This window comes from Pelophylax lessonae (assembly GCF_965119305.1).
Source record: "Pelophylax lessonae genome assembly, chromosome: 1".
Lineage (NCBI taxonomy): Eukaryota > Metazoa > Chordata > Amphibia > Anura > Ranidae > Pelophylax > Pelophylax lessonae.
In genome coordinates, this window is record NC_138768.1 from 415,989,781 (window position 1) to 416,011,386 (window position 21,606).

General features: G+C 39.2%; 1 protein-coding gene across 1 annotated transcript in view; it reads right to left on the reverse strand.

Annotated features, from left to right (window-relative positions):
- Positions 1-472: 472 nt before the first annotated feature.
- CCDC171 (coiled-coil domain containing 171) overlaps positions 473-21,606 on the reverse strand; it is a 109,378-nt gene continuing 88,244 nt past the window's right edge. The window contains exons 19-25 of the mRNA XM_082275063.1: positions 16,549-16,737; positions 14,875-15,057; positions 13,252-13,397; positions 12,880-12,934; positions 5,863-5,994; positions 3,581-3,733; positions 473-1,012 (exon numbers count right to left, since the gene is read on the reverse strand). Coding sequence (XP_082131189.1) covers positions 839-1,012; positions 3,581-3,733; positions 5,863-5,994; positions 12,880-12,934; positions 13,252-13,397; positions 14,875-15,057; positions 16,549-16,737 — 1,032 coding nt within the window. The 3' untranslated portion in view covers positions 473-838. The remainder of the gene's footprint in view (positions 1,013-3,580; positions 3,734-5,862; positions 5,995-12,879; positions 12,935-13,251; positions 13,398-14,874; positions 15,058-16,548; positions 16,738-21,606) is intronic.

Genomic DNA, 21,606 nt, shown 5'->3' on the forward strand with positions numbered 1-21,606 from the left:
TATCTTGGGTAGACTTAAAAAGAGAAAAAAAAATGTAAATTGGTATCAGTGTCAGTGTGTTTTATGCAGAATAAAAAAAATGCAAAATGTGCACCATCCTGGACCCTACTACGGGTACAAAACAACTGCAACTAACATACACATATGTGGTGTCACTGCGATCATCAGGAGCAGAGGAATTTATTTTAGGTTGTTCTTAGATGATAAATTATAGTAATAGCAAGAAATATATATTATATATATATATATATATATATATATATATATATATATATATATATATATATATATATATATATATATATATATATATATATATATAATATTTTTCTTTTTTTTTTTCTTTTTCCATTTTGGCCCAGTTTTCCTTTGATAAAAAAAACAAAAATAGGATATATCCATTACTAATTTGTCCTGAAAAAAACAAGCTAAAATTCACTAGGATACACAAAGTAGTTATGATATGTACAGTTTTACTAACACAAGTCAAAGCTGCAAAATTGTGCTTAGGCATTAACATTTGTTTTACCCTTAGTCACTAAGGGGTTAAATATTCTAAATTGCACCTGAAAACAATAAAAAGAATAAGAGAAAAAATAAATATGAATAATTAAATGTGTTAAACTTTTTATAAAAAATAATATGTTCATAATTTAAAAAATAAAAGTTATTTAAATCCTATAAAATACTGTACAAAAGTGAATATGTATAAAAATGCTCAAATATGGTATTAACAAAACACAATTAGACCAGAGGAAGTTGATGTTTTATATCAGAGCTGTATCTTTAAATAGGCAAGAATCTATGGTTTTGGAAGCTCCTTCATATATGTTGAAGTTCAATCTGTAAGAGAGGAGTAGTCTTTGATGGGATGGAAAGAGTCATTCATATAGCTGTAAATCTGATGACTGGCTGATAAGTCTGGCTCAGGCTCTAGTGGTAGAAAATCTGGCACAGTTCTGTTTTGAGAAAATTCTGTTGAACTCATCGCCATGCTGGCACCGAACTTCTCCTGTCATAACAAAGCATAAAAACAAGGCTATAATTGTACTTGTACATTTTATCCTCACCACCTCCACTACCAACAGAATGCAGTAAGTATGGCAGAGTAGATCTAAGACGATATGCCCAACCCCACTGGTCAATCACACATCGTTCATGATATGTCTTAGCCAAACCAGTGCTTCTGTGTACCAATCTAATTATGTAAATCCTGAAATAGGCAAGTCTTTACAAAGTGTACACCAAGAGCATTCTATTTTCAGTACAAAACCTTTAAAATCATACTCTATATTATACAGCAGCTTTTTGTGTGTCACTTATGTATGGCACGCGCAAATGTTAAATAATGCACCTTTAAGACACATTAGCTCCCTTAAACAGAAGCTATAATGGTTTGAGGTCATTTTAATTTAATTTAATTTTTAACTCTATAGGGGAAATTTACCAAAATTGGAGCAAACTGAATCTGGAGCAGCTGTGCAAGGCAACCCATTAGTTACTTCGGCTTGTTCAATTAAGCCTCAAAATCAGAAGCCAATTTGTTGCCATGCACAGCTGCTCCAGATTCTTGCTGATCCAGTTTTAATGGATTTCCTTCTTTATGTTAGGTTATCTAGGAGACCGGAAGTGAGGAGCATTTTTGTCGCTTAGGGCAAATGTAAACACTGCCATTTTTCTTTTGGGAAAGCATGAGATCAAAGTGTTTTTTTTTTTTCATGCTTTCAAGGGTAGAGGAGAGATCTGGGAGTCTTTTAGACCAGTGGTTCTCAAATCCGGTCCTCGGGACCCACCAACAGGCCAGGTTTGCAAGATAACTAAATTACATCACAGGTGATCTCATTTGCTTCTCAGTGATTGCAGTATTCTAGTCTGCATCCCCCAAGGTAATACTTAAAATCTGGCCTGTTAGTGGGTCCCGAGGACCGGATTTGAGAACCACTGTAGACCACAGATGTCTCCATAAAGAGAACCTGCCATGCTTTATTGCGATCACAGGAGATGTTTACATTTCTTGTGATATCAATAAAAGTGATAAAAAAAAAATAAAAAAATGTAAATAAATTTTTTAAAAGGGACAGTGTGAAAAGAAAACATGTTTAATAAAATAAATTATAAATAAAATGTAAAGCGCCCCTGTCCCCTCGTGCTTGTGCCCAGAGACAAACACATATGTAGATCGCACACATATGTAAATTGTGTTCGCACCACACATGTGAGGTATCAACTCGAACTTTATAGAAAGAGCAATAATTCTAGCTCTAGACCTCCTTTGTAAAGGCCTGTACACACTATCTGAAAATAGTATGAAAAATACCTATTTTGGAGTATGTTACGAGATACAGAATCACAGTCTTAGACTATGGGTTATATGCAGTTGCCTTTAGGTGACTGGACACTGACAAACAGAGCTATAATGCCAGCCCTAATGTAACCCTCCAGTTTAAAGTATTAAAGTATAACTATTGGTAAAACTTTTTCTTAGCTTTGGATAGAGTGGACAGGGATTATAACACCTGTCACGTTTTTATTGCTGTCTGTATCCCCATTAGGGAGACTCACCCTATTTGTCCTGTTTACCATTATTATTGAAAATTAAAGTAAAAGAAAATCCCAAACTTTGGGTTGTCCCCAGAAATGCAATAGGAAAGCTTACAATGGGGACACTAAATCACTAAATCTGTAAAGGAGGAAAGGGACCTTTCTATGCAATAGCGGTATAGCCTTTTATATCACTATATGCGTTTTTGGGGAAAATTATGAGTACATGCACAGTATAAGCAATGAAAAGCTTCTATGAATGCAGGACATGTGGCTAAAAGAAAGGTCCACTTCATACATACATAAAGCACTTTTCATTGATGGAAGAAATAATAAAGTTTCTACAAATGGAGGAGGGGGATGGAAAGGGCAGGCATAGTGAGAATGCTTGATAAATGCCCATGACAAGTCCAGGGACTGTATTAAAGGAGATGTACAGCCAAAGCTCGTTTGGCTGTACATCTCCGATGGAACACAGGAGTGCAGTTTGTTCTGCACTCCTGTGACTTGTTTTCAGCAGAGAGCGGGCTGAAGTCTGCTCTCTGCTGATGTCACAGGAGCCGCGTCATCGTGACCACAGAGTCGGGATCCACCAGGTGCCTGGCTGGACCAACACCCAGCTCAGCCTCTCAGCAACCCACTGAGAGCCTGAGCCAGCCACTCCCTGCTCCTCCATAGTCCAGCGCTCCAGTGAGTGAGGAGGGGCAGAGCAGAGAGCTACTGTCACCAGCATTCTGCTCAGGGAGCTGTCAGAACCGAGCAATTGGTGGTGTTTGATAGCTCGGTTCTCAGTGTAGAGGCACTGGGGGACAGATGCAGCATCAGACCGATACTGCATCCAAAGTATAAATGGGGGGGGGGGGGAAATCCTTAACCAATGCAGCACCAGAAGTTTGCGGGTGGCGGGGAGAAGAGGACAGAAGATTTCAACTAAGACAGCAGCCACCAGCACAAGGGACACTTCTCTTTGAATGTAAGTACTGTCCCTTGTGGTGATTTTAAATCAACAAAGCCTTACAGAATGACAAATGACAGTTACCGGAAATTGGTTTTTGTCCCCTCGCAAGCATGCAGACTGTAGCTCCGACTTAAGGGTGGATATGCGCTTCTCATTTAAGGCTACTGTTCTTTCAAGTGCTGTTGCCTTGGTGCATGCAATTTGGTAGACATCTAGGAAATTTCTTATCATAACCTATGGGGAGGAAAAAAAATATTAAGGTAATGCATAACATACCACTTTCACTATCATTTGAATTAGTGTTGGATAGAGTGGGTAAAGATTACAATCTCTATCGGCTTTTACTGATGTCCTCATTTGATAGTTTTCTTGCACTTTGTGTCATGTGTCATTGGTTCATGAAGTGAGAGAATATCTTCCCAACGGAAATGGCAATATTACAAACCTCAGATATTTAACCCATTCCCATAGTTTAAAAAAAATTAACTGGAGCTATACATTAACCATTTGCAAACCCACTTACAGTAATTTACCACAGTAAACTCACCGTGCCTAAAGACTTTCTGCTTTCCGAAAATTGGGTCATTTGGGGGATATTTGTACTATCCTGGCATTTTAGGGCCTCAATAAATGCGATAGGCCATCAGTACATCAGGAATGATTAATTTCCAAATATATATATATATAATATATACACACACATACACCATAGTTTGTAGACTCTATGACTTTCACACAGAATAAAGAATATACACAGATTTGGGTTATTTTCCCCAAAGAATTGTAGCAGAAGTCATTTTGGCTTAAATGTATGAAGAAAGAGGATTTGTTTGCAAAATCTACAACAGAAACTAAGAAAAACATGGGGTTTTTTTTTTTTTTTAATTTTTGGAATTTTTTCTTCGTTTATATAACAAATAATAAAAACCCAGTGGTAAATAAATACCACCAACTCTATTTGTGTGAAAAAAAAAAGATGTAAATTTCATTAGTGTACAGTGTTGTATAACACTATTGTGCTGAATAGAAAAACAATGCCCTGATCACGAAGGGTGTAAAACCTTTCAGTGGTCAAATGATTAAACATTGGTACCCCCTATATTTTCACCAAACACTTTTCACGGATACACTATATGGCTGAAAGTGTGTGGATACCTGACCATAAAAACACTCTCACTCCAAAACCATGGCCATTGATATGGAGATACCACCCACCCTTTTACTATTCTAGAAAGGCATTCCACAAGATTTGATGTGTATCTAAGGAATGTGTGCCTAATCAGCCAAACAGGCAAGTCAGGTTTTGATGTTGGACAAGAAAACATGGCTTTCAACTGATGTTCCAATTCATCCCAAAGGTGTTTAGTAGGGTTGGGGCCAGGGCTCTGTTTCATTCCAAACACATCCAACCATTTGACCTGGCTTTGTGTATAAAGGCAGTCATGTTAAAGAGGAAGTAAACCCTCCTCTGCAAGTTGTACCTATAGGTAAGCCTATGATAAGGCTTACCTATAGGTACTGTAAATATCTCCTAAACATGTACCGTTTAGGAGATATTTACCTTACATGCAGCCAGTGACGTCACTGACGCATGCGCTCTGAAGGAACGGCCGCTCGGGTTGTTCCTTCAGAGCCCCGGGCCGTGACTGTCGGCTCCCGCGCGCGTGCACGGAAGTGACGTCACCGCGGCTCCGGTCAATCAGATGGCCGGATGCCGCGATCCCGGAAGACGGGCGACTGGACATGTCGCCCGTCATAGAGGTAAGCGGGCGGCACGACGGGGGCTCGTTCTAAGGTAAGTATTTCATAATGAGCTAGTATGCGATGCATACTAGCTCATGATGTATTTCTCTTTCAGGTTGTAAAAAAAAAGAAAAAAATGTTTAACGAGTTTGCAACCTCTTTAAAACAGAATAGGGCTTTGCCCAAATTTAAAGTGATGATAAAGTATTGTTTTTTTTATTTTTTGAATAAAAATAACATGTCATACTTCCCTGTTCTGTGTAATGTTTTTGCACAGAGCAGCCCAGATCCTCCTCTTTTTTGGTCCCTCTTTGGCAATCCTGGCCCCTCACTCCTTCTGAATGCCGCCACAGCAAACAGCTTGCTATGGGGGCACCCGAGCCAAGCTGCCGCTCAGTGTGTCCATTCAGACATGGAGCCGCGACTCAGCCCCACCCCCTCTCTCTTCGTCCACCTTGATTGTGTGGCTAAAAGGTATCTGTTTTTTGTTCAACCAACTGGCAACATAAAAAAAATTAATAAAAAAAATAAAAAAAAAGTGTATGGCCAGCATTAGATTTTGTCTATATTGCATTGATAAATAAAAATGTATTTATTATTAATTGATATATGTAAAGGACCTGGCATATTTTAAACTCTGTTCCTCCAGTGCTTTCATCCATTTCAAACATATTCAGTGTTAACTTTGGAAGCTGGATTGGTGCATCATGCTGTGTGGATGTCGCCCGTGATATTGATGCCTCATCTCGGATCTAAATAAAAAATATATAGAAAACAACCAATAGTATCAGTCATTAAGAAAGGCATTCAAGATCAGCTGCTTTTGAAAAACAAATGCAAAAACACACACATATGCATTAAAACTAAACTCCAGGCACGTACTTCATTGGATTCTTACATCACAACATATCCCATTTAAAAACCATGGTAATGAATATGGATCTGCCAACATTTCTCCACCCAGCTTGAACCAATGTAAGTATACATATCTCATACCAGAGGGGCTGGTGAGGAAGCGGACAATCACTGTCAGTAGTTGGAGCTACTACACAGTGATAGCGCCAATCTTTTTCCAACCTTCTCCTGGGGACGCTCACTTGGTGCTGCCACGATTTACAGAGTGCCTTGTATTTTTTTTCATGGATACAAAGTGTTCTCTGATTGGATGAGGTGGAGATCATGTCGTCAGTGTACAGATCTCTACCTCATCAAATCGGAGAACACACAGTTTGCATTCGGTGCAGCTCATATGTCACATTAAGGTGAGCGGCTGTGTCCATGCAGCCCCTGTGTCCCCAAAGATTTACATAGGCTGTCTGTACGGAGCACCGGGTGACTCCATCTGAATAAATAAATGGCCAATTCACATGTATGTGCCTCAGCGCTGCGGGAATGAGGCCTTCATCTAACTTGACCAAAATATTGACTATATGGGTTTAAGTAGGATAAACTATTTAATTGGCTATTGTTCCTTTGCTCTGTGTAATTTCTGTTGTTTAAATGATACACAGTGGTGATCAAACACCACCAAAAGAAAGCTCTATATGTGTGAAAAAAGAAAAAGCTACAAATTTCATTTGCGTACAGTCTTGCAAGATGGAGCAATTTGCAGTTAAAGTAGCACAGTGCTGAATAGCAAAAAATGCCCTGGTCATTAAGGGGGTAAAATCTTCCAGAGCCCACAAGTGGTGGAAATCGTATATACCGTGTTTCCCCGAAAATAAGACCAGGCCATATAATAATTTTGGCTACAAAAAACACACTAGGGCTTATTTTCAGGGGATGTCTTATTTACATTATGTACAATAATCTACATTTATTGAAATACAGTTATGTTATCATGACGATCTTAAAGTGGTTGTAACCCTAAAAAAAAGGAAAAAAAATATCCTTATCCTTTAAACCATGATAGACAGGAGAGTGCTTGTGCTGTCATTTACCCCTCTCTATGTTCTAAAAACCTGGAATAAAACATTACATTTTTTTTAAAAAGTTCCGTCTTCTCTCTCTCTCTCTTCCCTATCAGCTCAGGAGTCAGCATTATGACAGTCTTCTGATGACGCCCAGTGGGAGGGGCGAAACACGTCAAGCTTAATACGTCATATACGCACGGTGGAACGCACGCCATTCCTGGCTAACCACCAGCTTACAGAGAGAGAGGAACAGTTTGTTTTTACATGTAAGTGGATACTATTTTTTTAATAAAGATTTTAAATGGATTCACACTATGGAGCGTCTATCTATTTTATGTAACGCGGTTGAGAAGAGTTTATAAAGGCATACACTGTGACCCATATCTTCCTTTGATCCATATCTTGCATGAATGATTAATTGACCAGTGTGGAGGAACCCAGTATATTGCTACACGCATTACCCATCATTGCTCCGGTGAGTGGGAGCACTGCCTGATCACCTATTGCACTTTCATTGATTCACTATTGAAGTCAAATTACAGCACCTTATAGAGGATCATATGGACTTTTAATGGAGTGTTTCATGGACTCTTAATTTACATATAATTTGTCACTTTATTGCACAGAGCACTTTGGCATAATTAATTTGTCTCTAATGCTTTTTATATATTTCTAGCTATTTTTTTATATATATTTCTAGCTATTTTTGCACAATTTATTGAATACAGGAGCAGCGCTGACATCTATTTTTATACATTATGACATTCTGTAATCCCAAAAGTAAACCTTGGTTAACGCATCTTAAATTATGTAATCGGTTTTGTGAAAAGATTATATAATGTGCAGTGTGTCTCCTCTTGTAACTTTACAGTGGAAAAAGACCTTATTTACAGCGCTGCAGGGCGCTCACATGATCCTCCGGAGCTCTTCTTTCCCGCTCGGAGCACTGAAGAGGGAGAGGCCACTGACGTCAGCCGGAAGGAGAGGAGATCTTCGGCAGGTCACGTGAGCGCCCATTGGTGCGGTAAACAAGGTATTAGCTACAATAAAAAGGTACAGAGGGAGACACACTGCACATTATATAATCTTCTAACAAAATCAATTACATGTTTTTATAACAACTCTAACTAGGGCTTATTTTCGGGGTACGGCTTATATTGCAACCATTCCCGAAAAAAACTCTAGGTCTTATTTTCGGGGTAGGGCTTATTTTCAAGGAAACAAGGTACCAAAAAATAAAAAAATTATAGCCATCATAGTTACCCTTTAAAATAAATATAAAAAAAAAAAAACACTCAAGACTATTAGGCATGCAGTCACACTCTCCTATAGTTGTACTGTAACATCTATGACATACATTTTATATTTAGGCCAAGTGGCTAGCTTCACTGCTATGATCTTTGTTTTAACTTGCAACAGTGACTCCTTAAAGTGGATTTAAACCCTCACATATACCCAGTGACGTGAACACGCTTAGATGATACACAGAGATGAAACAAATCTCCCTACAAACGTTTTACATGTACCGTATTTTCCGGCGTATAAGACGACTGGGCGTATAAGACGACCCCCCTAATTTTCATCTACCAGTAATACTTATACTTAGGTTACCTTGGAGATATTATACTTGGCGTATAAGACGACCCCCCATTTTTGGGCGATTTTTTTGAGGTTCAAAAGTAGTCTTATACGCCAGAAAATACAGTATATCTGCTGTCTTCAGCTTTATATATTCTTTAGAAAGTAAACATCCTGTTAAGAGATTTTCTCTTCATGTTCAGCAATGGGAGTTGTGTCTTGGCATACAGCCAAGAAAGCTGATTGGAGGAAAGGCGCATCCCCCCATAGGCACAGAGACTTGCAGAGCTGTGCTGTGTCAAGACAAGCTCTCTGCTAATCTATTTATAGCAACCTCCCCATAACACAAAGTTCAGGCTGGTTTTATCTTGGTTGACAGAGAACTTGTCAGAAGTAATCATGCTGATAAAGCAACGAAACAGGAGAAAGCCATGGGACTTAGAGCTTTTGAGAGCGATAAGAAAGCACTACAGATATATGCGCTTAGGTCAAATTTCATGAATCAGGTTTACATCCACATTAAAGTATAACTACAGGCAACTTTTTATTTTAAGTTTTGGAGTGGAAAGGGATTAGAACCCCTGTCAGGTTTTTATTGCAGTCTGTGCTTCTATTTGGGAGATTCGCCCTCGCTATTTGTCATGTTTACTATTAACATTGAGTGAAGGTAAATGAAAATCCCACAACAGGAATATAGGGAAATCTTATCATGGGGGCACTAGTTCTGGTGACCCTGATGACTATCGGGGGTTCCCTCACTTAGGAGGGATTTTATCTCACTTCCTGTTTTGGCTATGCACAGGAAATGTAAGGAAATTTCCCAATGGGACACAGATGGGAAAGAAAGCCTCCCTTGCTCTAATCAGAATGAAAATAAATGTCTTTAATTCTACTTTAATAGTTTAGGTGTTTCTTAGGAGTTTCTTCCAGGTGTTGTTTTCTACCATAACCCAAAGCATACTGGTAAGTTTACTGGTCTAGTTCCAAAACGGACCTACTGTGTTAGATTAGGGTAGATAAATGTTTTATGGAAAATGTATCCTGTAGATATCGATGCGGTAATTTATATACACCATATATATACACTGTGAATTTCACAATAATTTTTTCAATTTTTTCATCAAAGATATATCACCGCATCGTTCTATCTATGATTGTTGGGCAGAAATCACTGATTGGAGCTTTCTACATATTTTACAATTATATTGCTCCGTTTTTAATACACTACATAGTTTTTTCTTGGCCGGTTAAACGGCTTCTTTAGACATCAAGAATTTTCTTGTGACACGGCACATTATTATCATTACTATTTTTTAATAATAATACATTATTATCACTTTACACTTTTTCATTTTATTTTTATTTTCATGGTTACTCACAAGGTCTTTAATACATATTCTTTTCATTCATACTTTATATACACATATATTCTCTTTATATATATGATAAACGTATCACATACACTGAATATGTTTTTATCCTTGATGTTTTTCTATTTTTCTTTACTTTAGCACTTACCACTAAGGATATTCATTTTGATTGATATCCACATATGTAAAATGTTTTTGCACAAGTGTTTTGAAGTTTGGATTTTGTTGGGATCACTCTGTCTGTGCAATCTAGCTGTAGATTCCCAACAGCTGACCAAGGGGAGGAACAACTAGTTTGATGACTCCAATTGTTGCCAGCTGTATGTATGGGGTGTATATATGGCCGATGCACATCCAGAGTGAACTTGGTGATGAATAAGCGACACATCCAGTCGTGAAACGCGTCCACCGATTGTCCTGCACTCACAGTGTGTATCTGTACTTGCCAATTCGATTGATGTGGAATAAAGACACTCCTTTTTTGAAATTTATCGGAAGTGCGGTCATTCCTTTTGTTGTTTGAAGATTAGGGTAGAGACATTAGTATGTGAGCCATTACAGCAGACAGGGCATTGATATGAATGATGTTTATGCACTCTGTAAAGAACTGCGTACTGGGTTAGAAAAATTAAGGACATAAATGATGCATTGATGCAGATATCCATACTCTAAGGGTGACTGTTTCAATGGAAACAAAGACTTGCTGCAGAATTCTGAAGACTAGTCTAATGTTTAAAATGCATTTACCTTTGTGTCCCCTCATATAGGACTAACATAAGAAAGGAATATTGGATCTAGAAACCAGAAAAAATACCTTCTGGGGTATTCCCGGACAGATTATTCACTACAATATGTCAGAGTATTAAAAAAAAAAAAATTGTATATACTTTATTAATGTAACAGCAATATACAAATACTAAAGTTTAAATATCACTTCCCTCCAAAAGTCAACATCGTCTTACACATATATATACAGGCATATGACATCATGCACACCAACACTCCATTATTATAGCATACCTATGCAATGACAGCCATACTGTAAAAGAAATACAAGCAAATTAGGCTAAGCATAAGTTTGGGAAAACCCATCTGTCATGGACATCCACTTTAAGGGACACTCCAAAATAACTGCAGGGCTATATGTCAATAGCAGCTGATAATTAAAAACAGAGTCTCTCAGAAGGTAGGCTTAGCATAAAAGCATAGCTAGCAGCAGCAAGTGATGTATAGCACATTAGCCCATTAGGAATCCAGCCAAGCAGAGCATCACAGCCAGAAACAATAGGAAAGTCATTGCAGAGGTTTCAGTGATCAAGTGAAAATGGCATACAGGCATAATCACTCACAGATCGATCCAGCCATGCTGACAAATTAAGCCGCAAAGAGAAGTGCTGAAGTACAGCTAATAATGAGAAAGTGAAGCCACAGCCGTATAGGCAATTCATAGACAGCGCCCCCACAGAGTTCACCCGATTCTGACTCAGACCGCTGATTTGCCAGTACCTCTTGTGCTTTCAGAATAAACAAGAAGTGCTGTATTCACCTGGGATCCACTGTGTACTTCAGCTTGCTTGCTCCTTGAATCTCTTCAGAGTCTGCTTGTGCTGGCTGACAATCAGCACTGGATAGGAGCTCACCGCATGTGGCCTGGAAGGCATCCACCCTATTACACTGTGCAGCGCCAGCTCCTTATTTGCATAAGTGCTAAGCAGATGGGGGGGGGGGGGAGTGTAAGCAAGAGCTGCAAGGCATCAGACGTCCATAACAGCCCCGTCAATGCATTTCACCGCATTTGGCTTTCTCAGGACGATGAGAAATGGAGGGTAGTTATATTTAACTTTTATATTTGTATATTGGTGTTACATCAAAGTATATACAGTATAACTTTTTTGAATACGCTGTACGCTGACATATTGTAGTGAACAATATGTCGGTTAATACACCGGAGACTCATAATTTCTGATTTCTAGATCAACATTCCTTTCTTATGTTGGTAATATTTGTATGTAGGTATTTCTGACCAGACCATTATTATTTAATAGTGAGGGGGTGTCTGATAGGGTGTAATGTGGCCCTGATTTGATGTTTGATTTTATTTTTTTGTTGACACCTTTGTGTCCCCTCCCTCATCCCCAGTAAAGATCAGCTCAAGCATGTTCGAATTCTAGTCCAAATCCATGATCGGGCCTGCCAGGAAGCGGTTTGTACTGGGCCAATTATAAGCAGCAAAGGAATTCCCTTGTCCTACAGCCGCATGTATACACACCCCTTGTATATATACAGGTGGCCGCAGGCCAGGGAATGCCCCAGCCCCAGATGATTGGCCCAGTACAGATGACAGCTTCCTGACAGCCTCGCTCAAGAGGATTGAGACTGGGATTCAAACATGCCCAAGTGTATCCCTAATCCACATCTTGAGAGCCCAGGTCTGAGGGATTTACAGAAATAGTATCTGTACTTCAGTCTCTCTAGGTTTTGGAATTGCCCTCCTTATATCTGTATAATCTGTGCATACTCTAGGTCCCTGAAAACACTTGAATTTGAGTTTTCAAATGATGGTCTGGAGAATAATTTAGAATCGATCTTCTGCACATGCTGTAATTGAATTTTCCACCACCCAGCATGCACGCTAATATTTTTTTGAAGTTGCAAAAACTTTTGTATAGATTTAACATTATGGTCTATTTGGTAAGCAAAACTAAAACAAGAATTTCCTTATGATCAACATAAAACATCTCGATATAATAACAAAAGCTACTGCAAACAGTGATACCTTTTGAAAGGCAGCTGAAACGGACGTCATGTACCTCACCAAGATTTCTTTATCCCTGGAAAATCACATAAAAACCTACTATTATTACCACAGCCAAGCAAACATTTGACTTCAACTTAAAAACAGTTTCAAACTTATTGCGTCTGACCAATATCAACTGAACAGATTTTATCCTAATAATTTAAATCAGAATGATTCAAAGAGTCAAGAATGTGCTTTGCAGAAAGGTCTAAAAATCATAAGCGAGCTAGAGGGTTAAAGGAATAATTATGTTTTTACTGTGAATTTTCCAAGGGCTTTGTACTTTCCCAGGCTTGGAATTAAAGCACTTATTGATTGAGCTCTAGTTTGTTATAAGAAACTGGCACCCACCTCGCTGCTGCGCGTAGTGCACCTTCTGCACTGGCAATACTCTCTTCCAGTTGACGTTTTCCCTGCTCCAACTTTGCAAACCATGAGCTTTGCTGACATAAATACTGATCTTTTCTCCCTAGCTCCTTCTTTGCCTTAGAGAGATTCTGCAAGGATCATGGAAAATGCAAAGGATGTGTTGTTACTTCTCAATATTCCAGCATGACTTCCATATACGCCATTAACCTTTTCCAAGAGAAATATGGAGGTTACCACTGCTTGACCTCTCCCGGAAATGCTTTACCTGGCTGTCATTATAATCAAAGGGCTTCAATATTAACGTTTTCTGATGTTCTATTATGTGTTCTGATCTGGAAGTTATCAACCTTTTTCACATGACATTGTATTAATACTGTGACTATTCGTATACGGTCAGTCTTTGTAATTCATATAACCTTTGCTAAATAAAGGAATTCTAAAATGACTTCAATAACTTGAGCCACTGACCAGGAAGGAACAAGTATGCTGGCAGAGAGTTCAAACACTTGCTCATTACTTTTGGGAGTCAATAACTCTAAAAGTATTGAAGTTATTGGATCATAATGACAACCAGGAGACTAGCAACCTACATATTTCTCTCAGTATAGGTTTCTTTAAAAGTAGACCTGTCATGATATAGAAGGGCTCCAGGTTATAGAAGGGTATAGGCAAGTTTCCTTGCAGATATCCTGATCCACTATCTTCAATATGTGTACAAAAAGGATTCCCCAATGGTGTGGGACTATGAATGCCACTAGACACTGTATATCAAAGTTAAAATGATAAATTTTATTGAACAAATCACACAAGCAAAAACAATAATTGTACAAATAAAATATGATATAATGACAAGAACATAAGAGGGGGGGGCACATAAAAATTGCATGCAATGACAGATCATATACCAGTCCACATTGAAGACGCTCAGGTGCACATGGTGGATTGAACCGGAAAAAAGACCCTACGCGTTTCGGGCATCAAATGGCCCTTCCTCAGGGTTTAACCAGAGTTCCAAGACACCTAATATGCCCTTGAAGTCTACACAGAGGATTTTGGAATGATTTGTCAATTAAAAAACGGTAATTATTACCGCCAAAAGGAATGCCCAGTTCCAGTGAGCCAGTTAAAGGCAAATTGAAAAGAAAAAGTGTAGTAGTTGCCCTGGAGGACCACCGGGGCACCACGATGATCGAAAGTAGCTCAGCAAGGACCACTCCAAAAGAAGACCTCACTCGTATTGTATGGATAATTATTGTCAACCCGTGAAGTTTAGAGACAATATAGTGACAGATGGTCGTATATTGTAGAAGGGGAGTAATCGTTCCGTATTAGGAGTATCACAGCATGTAAATGTCTGTCTTTTAGGTCCTGGGACTTGGCAGCCTGTTTCCTCCACTATCTTCAATATGACCGGTTAGTAGTGGCAGTTTTCAAGTTTTTTTAAGACAGGTTTACTTTAGGAGCACACTAAAGTATTTTATTCATAAAAATATTGCAATGCTTAGGTTACAAATTGTCAATCTTTATAATAGATAGTATAGTAGTAGACTTTATGTATAGAAAAAAAGCTCTTTACATAAAGAGCTAAAAGAATAGAAAAGTTACCTTGATTGTTTCTGACAGGGCTTGATCTTTTTCTGCACTTTCTTTTGAGAGCAGTTGTATTTTATAATTAAGATCTAGTAATTGCTGAGACTGTTCATGCAGAAGCATCCGAGCATCCTCCTCCCGCTGAAGAGCTTTAACTAATTCTTTATAGACAGTTTTCAACTTCTCATGCGGGTCCTCCTTCAAAAGAAAACAAATTTGAGGAAGAGATGAACCTGATACTTTGCCATAATATGTGTGAATATGAGTGAAAAGCATTGCCATTTCAAACAAATTGTCTTCTAAAGCACTGAACCTCAAATACTCACAGGTTTATACAGTAAGGCAAATGACAACGGGGTTGATTTACTAAACCTGGAAAGTGCAAAATGTGGTGCAGCAGTACATGGTACCCAAGCGGCTTCTAACTTCAGCTTGTTCAGTTAAGCTTTGACATAAAAACCTGGAAGCGGACTGGTTTCTATACAGAGCTGCACCGGATTTTGTATGCTCCAGTTTTAGTAAATCAACCCCAATGTGTAGTACACACAGCAATCAATTCCAATATACCTTTCTATTATCTGACTCTTATGATTTCTGCTTCTACAAGTACGGTTATGGGCAGAATATAAATAAGACTTTATTTAGGGTATACAGTATAATCCACCTAAACAGTTTACTTTATAGGAGGTTTTACAAGCATTTAAGTAATCAAGCCACCTTGGCATGCTCTGGAAATCTGTGGAATATTTGAGATACTCTAGCTTGTATTTTCATTAAAAATAACACTGTCCAACAGAGGAAAGAACAAATACAAATCTGGAGTTGCCCTGGCAGAAAGAACCCTCCCCCATTAGATGGTGCTCCTTGAATGGTGACCAACGCTATTCAACCTACTTTCTGCAAGCCCAGACCATGATGGATGTCATTACATTGGCTTGGGCTCACATTACTGCTTTACTAAACAGTGCTTAAACTACATTATAGGAGAGCTGTTCAATAAGGACTACTGCCACGGGACTAAAAGAGGAAGGACCTGTAAAATCATTGCATTGGCCATTAAGACTGCTAGGATGTAGAGCCCATTCTGGTTGGTTGCCTGAAATTGTATTGTGGTAAAGAATTAATTTTTGAATAGTCTCAATGCACCAAGAAAATAGACATACAGCATTTTGTTCTGACAGTGCCCCACAAAACACAGTAGTGTCATACCATGTGTTGCGGTGTCTTTTAATACATGTGCACCAGAGTTGTATTGCTTTAGTTCTTTGGGGTGCCATTCAAAATGAATAGCATTGCAACGTTCTAATGTACTAAACCTGTGTAGAGGTACGGTAGCAAGCAGGTTACTGCAAAGCACTGAATTGGGTTTCAAGGTATAGGTAAAGGTCTAAGCACAGATGGGCTTTGATTTCATCTGGTCATAAAGTGATTTTGATTTCCAGGCTTCCATACTCTTAGGAAAGACATATCTAGGTGTATATTCTGATTAATGAATGAAATAAAATTAGGGTCAGCAGGAGCCCGTTTCCTTGTGGAGTTGGCATCCTAATGGTGGCAGAGCTTCGATCTGTGCTTTTGGCAAAACATTAAACATTACAATAACATTAAAGTGTATCTTTAGTTTTGTATAAAGTAAGGAATGGTTAGAAGCCCTGTCTCCATAAAACTATTGCTTATGCCTCCACTTACACTTTCAAATTGTTCGAAATGCTGGTCATCCTCTTTAAGCTTCTGTGCTTTGTCAGCATTTTTGCCACATTTCCTGAATTTCTCCTTCATATCGGACAACTCCCGGCGCATGGATAGCCTTTCTACTTCTGCTGTATGCAGGCGCCCAGTAAACCCAAGTATCTGGTTTCTTAAGGCAGCTATGCACTCCTATCATAAAAGAAGAAAACAAATTCAGACACATGCAAGCTTCATGAAAGAATGAGCAGTGATCCATGAAAAACAACAAACTACATTTTATTAGTCCATCTGCTAAGGGCTCATTCACACTGTAGCTCTAAAAATGCTGCTTTTTCAGGCATCTGAGCTTTTATTTCGGGGCCTAAAAGCTTGAAGAAGCGTGTACTTTTTTGTGCTCTTTTGTGTGCATTTATTGAGTTTCTTTGAGCTTTTTTGACCATAAGCGTTTGTTTTTTGTTTTTTTCACAAACCCTCAGCTCATTAACTTTTTTTTATTTTTGTGCATTTTCGGGCTCCTTAGAGCTTTTTTTGCATGTATTAGGGCAGTCAGGCGTCTTTTCTGCTCAAAAGCTCCTCTCAAAAACGTGAATTTAATGGGATTTTTTTTTGGCCTGTAAGAGAATATGCCTGTAAACTCCTGAAAAAGCCATAGTCTGCATGGAAACATTGGCTACCATGGAGGGGATTTTCCAGGCAGAAGAAAATGAGAGATCAAAAAAGCTCAAAAGCCTGTAAGAGACACTTCTTTGAGCTCCATTGAGATGCCGTGTGCATGAGCCCTAATGAGAAATTTAAATTAGAGTTCTAATTGGTTTAACTTAGCACCCTGTTAAGAATAATTCTAGGTAAGTAGTTCAGAAAATTGTTAGCGCAAATGTAAAATATATTATACATTTTTTTATTTATACACACACACTTTATATTTATCTTTATTTATATTTCAAAACTCGCCCAGTCAGCTGTACGGCAGAAGATTACTTCTTTTTTTGTTTACAAAAGATTTTATTAGAAAGTCAGTACAAAAAAAAAAAAAAAAACAATAACGCTTCCACAGGTCGACAATGTAACATCACATATAAAAAAAAATATCTATATATTGCATAGAAAAATACTCTGAAAACATAGCAAGTATACACCGAGCATTGGTCATAGTATAGCAGAATATCAAATAGTCAAATACACATGAGGGGTCAGAACTGTCAAGTTAGACATATCATATAAATCAAGAGGTACCAACAGGCCCAACACAAGTGTCCCAAGTGTCCCATTTAGCATGGAATGTCATCATGGAGCCATGAAGGGAGTGAAAGATCTTTTCTGTTAGTTTAATGCATTCCATCCTGGAGAGTACCTGAAGCCATAATAGAGTATTTGATTTCCAATTACAAGTGATCATCCATTGAATGGAACACATCAAAGTATGAATCAGATTGGATGTAGACTTCGGGACACCAGGGACTTTTACAAAAAGCAAGCATATCTTAGGAGAGAGAGAAACCGATGTCCCTGCCAACCTGGTCACCAGTCTTTGTGCATGATCCCATATGGGTCGCAAAAGGTTGCAGCTCCAAAAAATATGGAGTAAATTACCCTCCTCTGAACAGCCCCTGAAACAGAGGGGAGAGACTGAACCGTAGAAGGAGTGGACCAAGGAGGGAGTCAAATACCATCTTGTAACTACTTTAAGGGGTGTCTCCCTGCATGCACTGGAACGTGAACATTTACGCATCTTTGATATCATGTGGTGCCATTCTGGGATGGAGAAACTACAGTCAAGGTCTTGTTCCCATCTGGTCATATACTTATGTTTATCTGGGAGGGTACTAGTCACAATATGTGAGTATAGGTTAGATATAAGCCCTCGATCTCTAGATGAGGAGGAGCAAATGTTTTCAAAAATAGTAAATGGAGGGTTTAGAGTAAGGAGGTCCTGTGATTGAAAAAATGCCCTCACAATGGTATAGTGGTCCCTTTCAGAACTGGGGAGACCATGTATATCTACCAGTTGTTCAAATGTACAGAAGACATTGCCTATTGAGAGCTTTTTAAGGTTCACCAGGCCTCTGGCTATCCATGGGGATAAGTCCTCTCTGCTCAGAGGGAGCAAACAGGAGTCAAAGTGTCCCAAAAAGGATGTTAACGGAGGGACTCGAGACAACAGACCCAGGGGGGTTTTCAGTTTTAGCCACAGCCACTTTGTTCGCAATTGAGTTATAATTAATCGGCGGTGCACCACTCCAGAGAGCCGCCGAGAGATAACTCGGGGAAACTGTGGCCTGTTCAAACGAAAGCCAGGGAATACTCTCGGGGTCTGCATTCCATTGAGCCATTTGAATGAGTTTGGCTGAGAGATAATAGGACCATAAATCTGGGATGCCCAGGCCACCCTGGGATTGGGGGGCATAGAGTATATGACTGTTATATCTGGATCTCTTACCGTTCCAAATGAATCTAGAAATTTCCCGCTGAAAAGAGCCGATATGAGATTTAGGGACATTAACAGGAAGGGCCCTAAATAAGAACAAGACCTTAGGTAAGATACTCATCTTTATGGCTGTAATTCTCCCCAGAAACGAGATGTGGTACGAAGACCACGTCTTTAATAAAGTACTTAATTTTTTAAATACTGGGGGGAAGTTAGATATAAAAAGTGATTCATAATGAGGAGTAATCTGGACCCCTAAGTAGCGAAAAGATCTCAAACACCAGTTAAAAGAGAAACTCTCTCTGATAGAGGTTTGCATCCAATTAGGCAGGTTAATCGGCATAAGAGCATTTGGAGAGGTTAACCCCTAAGCCCCACATGGATCGAAATTTCTCTAGTTCGATCAGCAAGTGAGGTAGTGAAATATGAGGTTTGGACAAAAATAACAAGACATCATCCGCATACATACTCAATTTGTATTCTTTCCCCCCCTTATGATGCCCTGTAATAAGGCCATTATTCCTGATGGCTGTAGCCAAGGGTTTGATTGCTAGAGCAAACAAGAGGGGGGAAAGTGGGCAACCCTGTCTCGTACCTCTATGTAAGGGAAAAAATTCGGAGTTGCACCCGGGAAGGCGAACTCTTGTTTGTGGGGACTCGTATAAAGCTTTAAATCCATGAATGAACCCATCCCCAGCCCATATTTAGGAAGAAGGTGCTCTAGATAAGGCCAGCTGACGCTATCAAAGACCTTGTGAATATCTAGACTCACAAGGCATGTAGGGGATTTGCTGAGATTGGCATCATTAATTATGTTAGTGACTAGCCTAATGTTGTCTGACAGCTGTCTACCTGGAATAAACCCAGTCTGGTCAGGGTGGATCAACTCATGAATTATATTGGATAGTCGGTTAGCCAGCAGTCTGCCGAATAGTTTAAGGTCATTATTCATGACCGAGATGGGTCTATAATTTTGAGGGAGGGAATGATCTTTATCCGGTTTCGGAATGAGGGACATGTTAGCCAGGAGCATTTCTTCTGGAAAGCTTCCTCCCTGAAGGACGTGATTGAATAATTTAGTAAGTCTAGGGGCAAGGATTGTGGCAAAGGTTTTATAGTAAGAAGAGGAAAAGCCATCTAGGCCGGGGGCAGTGGAGGTTTTGAGAGCTTTAATCATATCTAGAACCTCGTCTACTGTACAAGGTGCTTCCAAAGTATCTCTTTGTGTACTTGACAAAGACGAAACAGATAGGTTGTCTATCAAGGGGTGAAATTCGTTTACAGGTAGCATAGAGGGCACTGAGAGGAGGTTTTTGTAAAAGCTTTTAAAGATTTCCAAGACTTCCTTGGGGTGCGAAACCATCCTCCCGTCAGACCCTCTAAGCTTGTAAACATGAGTGGGTCTTGTTGTTTGAGTTAATTTCTTTGCAAACATAGTAGATGTGGAGTTGCTGTGGAGTGTAAATTTGGCTTTGGACCACCTAAGGGCCTTTTCAGTATCACTGGAGAGGATGTCATTCAATGCTTTCCTTTTAATATGGATCTGATCCATAAGTGTAGAGGTGGGGGAGAAATTATGTTTATAATATAATTGATCTAATTCTTTCGTGAGGGTTTTTATGTCTGATAATCTAGACTTGTTCCTGGCTGAGGCCAGGGCAATCAAATTTCCCCTGATGACTGCCTTATGGGCCGTCCACACCACAGGAGTGGGTGAAATCCCATCCTCATTCATCTGGAAATACTCCACCAGCGAAGAGGAGATCTGGGCAACCACGCAGGATCGTTCAGTAAGGAGTCGTTCAGTCTCCAGTTAAATGTCGTGCTACCCAGACCTACTCCCCCTGATTCAAACAGCACAATTTGGTGGTCAGACCAAGGGCAGACATGTATCCCTGCAGCCGAAGAATTAGCCAGCCAAACCGGGGTACCAAAAATGTAGTCGAGCCTGGCTGAGCTATCATGGGCATGAGAATAAAAGGTGTAACCCTTTACTCCAACATTGTGGGCCCGCCAGGTATCTATCAATTGTTTATCACTCAAAGCACTTGTCAGGCTTTTAGGGAAAGCCTTGGATGAGGCCGTAATGTTACTTCTATCCAATGAAGGATGGGCAGCAAGATTGAAGTCCCCTCCTACAACCATGTATGGGGATTCAAACCTGTCAAGAACTTCGAAAAATTGTCTAAAAAATGAGGCATGCATGTCATTAGGTGCATATACAGAAGCTATGGTAATAGCTTTGCCAGCAATACTCCCCTTGATAATCAAGAATCTGCTCTCTGGGTCACAGTATGTAGAGGATATATCAAATATTATACTATTACGTATAAAGATGGCAACCCCTCTTGTCTTATTTTGGAATGATGAACATTTAAATTGCTTGAAGGATTTGTTGAAAAATTTAGGGTGTCTGTCTGTTGCAAAGTGCGTCTCCTGTAATAAAATTATGTCCGCCCCTAACCTTTTATAATGTTTGAAGGCCTTATGTCTTTTGTTGGGGGAATTGAACCCTTGAACATTATGTGACAAAATTTTAATCCCCATGATCTAGATGAAAAGGACTACGTTCGTTCTGAAATTCCTGCAGGGTAAACTTTTGAGAAAAAGGAAAAAAATGACCAAACACGTAA